The sequence below is a fragment of the Alexandromys fortis genome, unplaced genomic scaffold (genome assembly GCF_014885135.2).
Source record: "Alexandromys fortis isolate MF-2015 unplaced genomic scaffold, M_Fortis_MF-2015_v1.1 scaffold_88, whole genome shotgun sequence".
Lineage (NCBI taxonomy): Eukaryota > Metazoa > Chordata > Mammalia > Rodentia > Cricetidae > Alexandromys > Alexandromys fortis.
The window spans coordinates 6,528,934-6,538,275 of record NW_026067961.1 but is presented as its reverse complement, the minus strand read 5'-3'; the positions used below and the strand labels follow the sequence as shown (position 1 = coordinate 6,538,275).

Sequence of the window (9,342 nt, the reverse complement as noted above, 5' to 3'; positions counted from 1 at the left end):
GCGCGGGCGGCGGGCAGAGCTGGTCCCGTTGTGCTGCGGCTCCGCGCGGCCTGCAGTCCCGGGCCCGCGACGCGTGCCGCCCGCCCGCCCGCCCGCCATGGATCCCGGCCCCGACAGCACAGCCGCGCCCGGCCCCGCCGCCATCCGCGAGGGCTGGTTCCGAGAGACCTGCAGCTTGTGGCCTGGCCAGGCCTTGTCGCTGCAGGTGGAGCAGCTGCTGCACCACCGGCGCTCGCGGTACCAAGACATCCTCGTCTTCCGCAGGTACCGACCGCCGCGCACCGGGACAGCTGTCAGAAGTTCTGCGCTAGGCCCGGCTCCCTAGCGCTAAGCCCGCGTCCCGGCCCCGCGTCCACGTGTCACTCCCAGGACACGTCAGCCGAGGGGACCCCGAGGCCCACCCAGCCCCCACTCGTGGCCGGCCTGCCACGTGTCACCCCGACGGCCCACACCGGGACCCCGTGGCGGCCACGGTGCGCACCCAGGGCGGGCTGGGACCCGTTCTCCCCGTGCCCCTGGACCCACATCCCCGACTGTCACTCTGCCCGCAGTAAAACCTACGGCAACGTGCTGGTTCTGGATGGCGTCATCCAGTGTACCGAGAGGGACGAGTTCTCCTACCAGGAGATGATCGCCAACCTGCCGCTCTGCAGCCACCCCAACCCGCGGAAGGTACCGCATCCCCCCCCTGGTTCGGCCCCGAGCTCAGGGTCCCAAAACAGGTCTGGCACTAGGTGTGGGGCCAGATGCCACCCAGATGGTTGTTAGAAATTGCCAGTCCGGATGAGTGGAGCCCCTAGGGGGGTTGTTCTCTTGAGAAGCCCCGAGGCGAAACCCGGGCTTCCAGAACAGAAGGGTTCTCTAGAGGATAGAAAATGAGTCAGAGATCTGTAGCTGGGAGGCGCATTGACAGTTCCAGGTTCTGTGGGAGTGGACCTGCTCAGGCCTGACTTGTCCTTCCTCCACCCAGGTGCTGATCATCGGGGGTGGAGATGGGGGCGTCCTACGGGAAGTGGTGAAGCACCCGTCTGTGGAGTCTGTGGTCCAGTGTGAGATCGATGAGGTGGGTGCTGTAGGACAGGCCTGGGTCCCCAGGGTCAGCTCTGTCCAGACCTTCCTGACTCTGCATCCTAAGGCTCATTGTTCCTGTTTCCTCAGTCTGAAAAGATTCAGTAGGAAAACCAGGTAGTTAAAGCCTGGCACACATTGCACTATGGATGTTAATTCTGTGTGTTCAGAGCTGATCTCTGCCTTAAGGCCCTGGCAGGGCCAGGGACATCGCCAGCAACTAAGGCATCTACCCTTTTATGCCCAGTGTGGTTTTAGTGAGCACTGCACTGAGCGTTGCCCAAGGTTCTGGGATGATGGGCAGGTGAGTCCTGAGCGTGCAGCTGATCTTCTGGACTGGAGGAGACATCACAGTGACCTGATAAGGCAGACTAGCTAGGGTCCTGGCCATCAGGAATTCTGTAGCCACACATACCTCCAGCACTTAGGGGACAGAAGCAAGATCCGAAGTTCGAGGCCAGCTTGAGTTACATGAGACTCTGTCTCAAAAATATTAAAGGGTCTCCCAGGCGGTGGCGGTGCACGCCTTTAATCCCAGCATTTGGGAGGCATAGGCAACTGGATCTCTGAGTTCAAGGTCTACAGAGCTGTTACACAGAAAAACTCTGTCTCAAAAAACCTAATACAGGGTAAAGAAAGCCCTGTTCTGTACACGGGACACTCAGTCTACACGATGGTGAGTTCCTGGTGAGAACCAGTCAGCCCCTGAATAGCTGAAGTTCCAGAGTCCCTCCCATTTTACAGATCTGTGGGAACTGGGGTTCCAAAAGGGAAGGGCTTGTCCAAGGAGACTCAACCAGGAGTCCCTAACCTCAGACCCAGCACAGTCCCTCCTGTCCCCTTCCCCAGGATGTCATTGAAGTCTCTAAGAAGTTTCTGCCTGGTATGGCCATCGGTTATTCTAGCTCTAAGCTGACCCTCCACGTGGGTGATGGCTTTGAGTTCATGAAACAGAACCAAGATGCCTTCGACGTCATCATCACCGACTCCTCGGACCCCATGGGTGAGCCAGGGCAAGCCCCATACCCGCAGCAGCCCCCCAGCCAGAGCTGTGTTCTCCCTTGCTACCAGAGACGGAGACCTGAAGAGAGTGGGGTGGGATGTGATGTGGGAGGGGGTTAAATGCAGGGTTCCCCAGGTGGAAGCAGTAGGCTCCACGATCCCCAAACTTTGGTCCAACACCATCTCTGCCGCTGAGCAACCGTGTGGCTGGGTCATGGGTGACTGGCCTGGAAGTCTCAGCCAGGTTAGCCGAGGTCTCTGCCCCTCTAGGCCCTGCTGAGAGCCTCTTCAAGGAGTCCTATTACCAGCTCATGAAGACAGCACTCAAGGAGGATGGCATCCTTTGCTGCCAGGGTGAGCATGGGCACAGTGGGATGCACGATTGGGCCATCTGTTCTCTGTGGCAAGGCTGACCCACAACTCCCCCACAGGTGAGTGCCAGTGGCTGCACCTGGACCTCATCAAGGAGATGAGGCACTTCTGCAAATCTCTCTTCCCTGTGGTGGGCTATGCCTACTGCACCATCCCCACCTACCCAAGTGGCCAGATTGGTTTCATGCTATGTAGCAAAAACCCGGTGAGCTGGGGGTCACCTGCAAGGTAGGGTGTGGGTGGACGCTGAGAGCCCCTTCTTGATACCCTTTGGTCCCTGGTCCCCAGAGCACCAACTTCCGGGAGCCTGTGCAGCAGCTGACACAGGCCCAGGTGGAGCAGATGCAGCTGAAATACTATAACACGGACATGCACCGCGCAGCCTTTGTGCTGCCCGAGTTCACCCGCAAGGTGAGTGGCCTGCCAGTCTCCTTGCTGTGCCTCCTCGTCCTGCACATCTCAGACATCTTCCTGACGCCCTCATGTCCCACCAGGCCCTGAATGACATAAGCTGAGCCTAGGTGCCACTGCAACACCACCCGCGACCTCAGTCGGACTGGACCAAGGAGCTTCCAAGGTGTCTAGGGCCCCGCCAGCCCTGAACGAGACTCCCAGTGACTCTTACCGACCAACCAAGTATTACAGGCCCCAGAATGCTGCCTGGCCTGGCCTGCCCTGCTGGGTGGACTCAGTCTTTGTCTGTCTCTGTGGCGTTTGGCCCCAAGCCTAAACCAGCTCTGTACAGCACCGTCTATGCCCTCTGTCACCTAACAAAAAATGTGTATTTATAATAACTCAGTCATGACCCCCGACCTTTTCTGGTCCCACCAGTGGTACTGATGAATGTGGGAGTCCTGTGGTCTCTGGAGACCCAGCAGTCACAAGCCCAGCCCCTTGGCTAATCAAGCACCCACCAAGGTCTTAGAGAACCTGCTCTAAGGCCCAGTAGTTTCGGGTAGAGGATCCAGATAGTGAAATCTAGGGGCTCTAACTTTTGGACTGCCATGGAGTGTTCAGAATGTGGGCATCTTGCAGAATTGAGACAGGGTACACCCTGGCACTAGAGGCAATCCCAGAAGGGACTGGCAAGGACCTGGAACCTGTTTAATCACATCTGCTTACCCCCATAATGCTTTTTCTGTGGATCAAAACCTGAGTTCAAATCTGCCTCCTAAGTTTCAAAGGCACGCTGTTCTCTCTCCAAGGTGCTGAACTTGATTCTCAGCCTCACCACATCCTCTCACCAGAACCAGGGCTCTGGTCTCTGGAGAGAGGAGCCAGGTACAGGAATGACCCATGCCCCACTGTAGCCAAGGGAGAGGGGAGCTTGTGGGAAGATGATAGGCTGGCAGGGGCACCAAAGCTGTTGCTCCGCTATTGAAGTGACACGACAGACTCCCAAACTTGAGCGTTACCGAGTGCCCTGTGTTGACAGGAGTGATTCTGGACTGTGGGGACCCAGGGTCTGGCACACTCAGACCATGTGCGGTTGAGCTGATTGGCCTCACTGTTCTGGCCTTAGCCTAACTGCTTAGGTGCCCTTCCCAAAGTTCTCGTGTCTGCCCAGCCAAGTAGAGAGCAGAATTGCTCTGCTGTGGGCTTGACACCAGGGAGCAGGAAGTCAGTCTCTGAGTACCAAATACTTGGGTTCCCAAAGAGCCACATCCATCAGCTCTGTGAACTGAGTGTCTTCTCTGGCACAGCTTGTTCTTGCTGAGCCTTCCCTGCAGCAGCAGAGAGGCCTGGAGTCTGAGCCACAGAATGCTCAGACCGGCTTTGTGCTGGGGAACAGGAAATCTTTGGTTTTTCAAGACAGGGTTTCTGTAGCCCTGGCTGTCCTAGAACTCTTTCTAGGCGAGCCTTGAACTCAGATTCTCCTGCCTTCGCTTCCCAAGAACTGAGATTGAAAGGCTTGTGCCACCATACCCAGATGGAAATTTTGCCTAGAGTTTTAAAATTGTAAATTAGCCACGTCCTGGTTTAAGAATTCCAATAGGCCGGGCGGTGGTGGCGCACGCCTTTAATCCCACCACTCGGGAGGTAGGGGCAGGCGGATCTCTGTGAGTTCAGGCCAGCCTGGTCTACAGAGCGAGTGCCAGGACAGGCTCCAAAGCTACAGAGAAACCCTGTCTCGAAAAAACTCCAATAGTCCCCTGGGCTGCTCAGAAAAACAGTGACCCCCAAGTTGATATCTGGGCAGTCATCTCACTTCCTGCTTATTTTATAGCTTTTGGTCATTGTCCCTAATTACAGCCACAGGTACTAACACCTTTGGAATTTCTTGATGGGAGTATTATGTCATTTGTAATGGGTTCCTTTGACGCCTGACTTTGCTAGTGAGGTGATTTGGGTGGGACACAGCCTTGCACCCTGGTCATCGGGTAAGTAGTGCAAGACTTGTTCTGGCCTCCAAGAGTCAAAGTTGCTAAAGCCTGGGAATGACCTGAGGGACCTAGGTTGTGTGCCAGCTTTAATCCCAGCACTCAGGAGGCAGACACAGGCATATCTCCAAGTTCAAATTTATCCATGTCTACAAAGTGAGTTCCAGGACGGCCAGGGCCACACAGAGAAACCCTGTCTCAAGAAAAAAAGTCATGGGTAGAGATGACAAGTCACTCTATGGAACTACTGTCCAAAATAAAGTTAGTCTTGTAAACTGCCTCCCCAGATCTGCCGCCAGCACGCGTGTCGGGCAGGCTAATGTGGGAACGACCCTCTGAACCTGTAGACGATCTGTTATGTCTTAACAAATCCACATAACTCCTGGACTTGGTCATGTCTACCCTCATTGATTAGTTGCTTTTCTCCGAGGATTGGGGTAAAACACTTGCCTGGCATGAGCAAGGCCCTGGCTTCCATCCCAGCACTGTGGAGACAAAGATTTAACTCCCTCCTTCCCTTCTGCCTGCCTGCTCACCTTGGTAGTCTGGCTTTCATGTAGAACATGCTTACAGCTGGGACAAGAAGTAGCCCACTGTGGCTTTATCTCCTGCCAAGTGAGTTTTCCCTAGGATGTTGATTGGTTAATCTTGTTTTTTCCCCATAGTTTTTAAATTTTTATTTCCAAAACAGGGTTTCTCCATGTAGCCCTGACTGTCCTGGAACTCTGTAGACCAGGCTGGTCTCCAATTCAGAGATCCACCTGCCTCTGCCTCCTGACTGTTGGGATTAAAGGTGTGTACCACCACCTGGCATGCTTTGTTGTTTTAAATGCCCTTATCCCGATTTGTACTCCAAGCTGGCGTAGAACTTAGGATCCTCCTGCTTCAGTCTCCTGAATGCCGGCATCACAGTCATGGCTGCCATGAGACAGCTGGAGGTGAGGTCAGACAACTTCCTCCAGCGAGCAGTGCAGACATCAAAGCACTCAGGTTCACCCCGTACCAAGCGCTCCGTCCCAGTGCAGAAATGACAGTCACAAAATCCCAGAGGGAGAAGTTCTCTGTGCCTGGGTCTCTGTGGAACAGCCTGGTTGCGTTTTTTCTATCTCTACGTCCTTTTCTCTGGTTTTACATCCTATAAACGTCATAAACCCTGGGCTGACTCCACGGGGCAGGGAGGGGGTTTAAGCTGGAGCTCAGAGACTCAATCTAGGTTGGGTTTGAGACCAGCTCCAAGCTTCAAGGGAGACACATCCTCCCAATATCCTCTCTGAGACCAAGAGCATGGATCACCAGCTCTGGCCTTCCTGTTCCACAGGGCTGTGTTCTTCCCTCATTGTTGGGAGGGCAGAGGCCCAGGGACTGAGCTTACACTCCCTGGGCCTTACAAATCTTGACCTCCATATTCTGGTCTAGAAGGGAGATTAGCTGGGCGGTGGTGGTGCATACCTTTAATGTCAGCACTCAGGCAGAAGATGGAGATCTCTCCAAGTTTGAGGCCAGCCTGGTCTACAGAGTGAGTTCCAGGACAACTAGGGCTAAATAGAGAAACCCTGTCTCAAAAAGATAAACTACCTCCCCTCTCAGCAGTCATGGATGGGAAGATAAAGGAAAATGGTGAATTACTAGAACCAGTATAAAAGGAAGAAGTACCAGTAAGGGATGAGGTCAGGGAACATGGCATATGGGAAGAGATTTAAAAAAAGAAGAGGTGGGGGAGAGACAAAAAAATAAGGAAGGGGGAGGCCATCAAGCCGGTTCCTCAGGCACAGCTCTGCCCACAGCTGCTCCCCCACATCACATTAAGGCTACTCGCACATCCCTTCTGCATCCTGCTGACACATCTGCCAGATGTGGCTGAGGTTGCCAACAAGAGCAGCTGCCCCCCGACGTGCCCAGCTGCAAAATGAAGACCTGGAGATGGCAGGAAGGGGACAGAAGAGAAGTGGCCGAAAGGACAGCAGTGCTGTGAAGCAAACACGGTCGTGGGGTCCCCTGCCTGGGCCTCAGTCTTGCTGTTCACAGAAGAGGCTGGATGACCTGGGGACCTGGGACAGAGGCAGTCAGGGCTGTAATGTGTCTGCAGTCACTAGTCCTGCCCCTGGGTCTTGTCCTAGGGAGATGAGGTGTGACTTTCCCTCTTTGGGGCTGTTTGGTCTCTCTGGTTTCCTGAGGCAGGTCATAGTCAACTCAGACCATCTCAAGTGCAACCAAGTTGAATGTGAACTTTGGCTTAGACCAGCTCTCTTGGCAACGACTTCCCTAAAAACGTGCGGAGATATTACAGTAGTTGTGTTCAAGACCTTGTTGAGTCCTGAGGTCTGCAGACCAGAGCAGAAAGACATGTGCTCCCCCTGGGAGACAGAGAGGAGACAGCGGCAGCCCTGGGTTCAAACCTGCTGCACCATCTCTCATTTCTATGATGTGAGTGCCCTGACAGCTCCTATCCTCAGTCTTCACAACTGTAAAGTGGGCAGAATGTGAAGATGAACTTGGGCTTCAGAATCAAATTCCCTGAATCTGACTCCTTGGTTTTTCCACTTGGTGACCTGAAGACACTAGTTACTCCTCCTCTGAAAATAGATGAACAAGAAAGTTCACTTCCTGGGGGCGGGGCTTCGGTGAAAGCATACGTATACAGGGCCTGGCACCCAATCCATGGCAGCCATTGGTTAGGGTCATGACAGATACGGTTGGCAGCCTTCTCATTGCCTAATAGGCATATGACCTGATAAAGCTCGTGTTTGTCCCCCAGCCCTCCACTCCAGCTCTGTGCCCTACCACTGTGTTTTGGAGTAGAGAGCTCTACGCCCTGCCCACATGGCAGAAGGAGAGAGGCAATTCTGGCGAGCTGTCCTGACTTATGCACACACACAATGAATGATAAAGACAAAGGTAGTTTAAATGACTTGGTGGAGCTGGGAGGTGGTGGCACACACCTTTAATTCCAGCACTTGAGAAGCAGAGGCAGGCAGATGTTTATGAGTTTGAGGCCAGCCTGGTCTACAGAGCAAGTTCCAAGATAGGCAGGGCTACATAAAGAAACTCTGTATCGAAATCAAGTAAAAGAAGGAAAAAAAAGAAAGAAAAAGAAAAACAAGTGAACTTCAGAGGTTTCGTAGGAAACATTCTTACTGTGGTTGTCTGAAGACACTCCCAGAGACACAAACTTGCAGAGGCCACGACCTTACCCAGAACTCCACACATCTGCAGCAGCTGCCTGCTTAGATCCTCCTCATTCTTGTTATTAGTCATTGTGGCCAGGATTATTGTTTTAAAATATCTGATGCCAGCATCTTTATCTGTAAAACTTCTTGCTCAAGCTTTGTGACTGCGCCCATAATTTATGATGGCGTGAGCATTGCCATGGCAATGCTCTGCTCTTCCCAAGTAAACATTAAATGGCAGAATTCCTGAGATGATCTATCTCTCTCTGGCCTTTTTTTTTAATTCACGGGGTGTCGAGGAGCACAGCCGGGGCCAAGCATGCGCTGTGCTGCTGAACTGCCACCGCTGACTGTCTTTGATTTTGGACTTGAGGCAATAAAGAAAGGATTTTTGTTGTTGTTGTTTTTCGAGACAGGGTTTCTCTGTGGTTTTGGAGCCTGTCCTGGAACTAGCTCTGTAGACCAGGCTGGTCTCGAACTCACAGAGATCCGCCTGCCTCTGCCTCCCAAGTGCTGGGATTAAAGGCGTGCGCCACCACCGCCCGGCAAGAAAGGATTTTTATATTAGAGTCAACTCAGTGTTTCCCTGCCTCAGCCTCCTGGTGCTAAAACGTGTGGGTGTGTGCCCTATTATATAAACCAGTTACTCCAGGATTGTGGGGTAAACTTCAAATATGAAGAACATACATATATACATACACACAAAGTTATGACTTAAATATAAAATGTCCCCCACACAGTGGGGTTGGAGACATGGCTCATTCATTAAGAGTACTTGCTGCTATTGCAGAGGACCCAGGTTCAATTTCCTGCACCCAGATAACTTAAAACCAACCAATCTGTAACTCCAGTTCCAGGGGATCTGATGCCCTCTTCTGGCCTCTGAGGGTACCAGGTGCACACACAGTTCACTTACATATATGCAAGCTCATACGGTTAAAAAATATATATAAAAGAAAAGAAAAGGTCCAGACAGGCTCCTGTGTTGGATAATAGGCCCCGCAGCTGACAGGCTGTTTTTGAAGGCTCCAAAAACCTTAGGAGGCAGGTTCTGGTTGAGGAGGTAACAGGCCTTGCCTCACAGAGGAGAACAGAGTGAGCCTAAAAAGGTGAGCCTAAAAAGGTGATGAAGTGGAAGGTTTGAATACAAAATAGGGCTTGTCCATTCCACTCTACTGTGAGCAACATGGCTAAGTCTGCTTACAGAGCCTCAAGGATCCTGTCTTTGGAGCCAGAAGAAAAAGGAGAAGGAGGGAAGAAGAAGGAAGAGAGGGAGAGAGAGAGAGAGGGAGAGAGAGAGGACAGAGGGGAGAGGAGGGAGAGAGAGGAAGGAAAGACGGGAAGAGAGAGGA

At 52.9% G+C, this 9,342-nt stretch overlaps 1 protein-coding gene across 1 annotated transcript; it reads left to right on the top strand.

The window, feature by feature from the left end:
• On the top strand, nucleotides 1-3,240 carry Srm (spermidine synthase). Its single transcript, XM_050153371.1, has 8 exons — nucleotides 1-264; nucleotides 552-672; nucleotides 971-1,063; nucleotides 1,918-2,071; nucleotides 2,341-2,424; nucleotides 2,502-2,647; nucleotides 2,731-2,853; nucleotides 2,937-3,240. The coding sequence occupies exons 1-8, from the start codon at nucleotides 98-100 to the stop codon at nucleotides 2,955-2,957; spliced, it is 909 nt and encodes a 302-aa protein (XP_050009328.1). The 5' UTR covers nucleotides 1-97; the 3' UTR covers nucleotides 2,958-3,240.
• Nucleotides 3,241-9,342: the final 6,102 nt, after the last annotated feature.

What these genes read in the sequence shown, in the direction of transcription:
- Srm (XM_050153371.1), top strand. Translation starts at nt 98, where the DNA reads ATGGATCCCGGCCCCGACAGCACAGCCGCGCCCGGCCCCGCCGCCATC. An exon ending in GCCACCCCAACCCGCGGAAG is followed by an intron (nt 673 to 970) that starts GTACCGCATCCC and finishes TCCTCCACCCAG; the next exon opens with GTGCTGATCATCGGGGGTGG. An exon ending in TGGCATCCTTTGCTGCCAGG is followed by an intron (nt 2,425 to 2,501) that starts GTGAGCATGGGC and finishes ACTCCCCCACAG; the next exon opens with GTGAGTGCCAGTGGCTGCAC.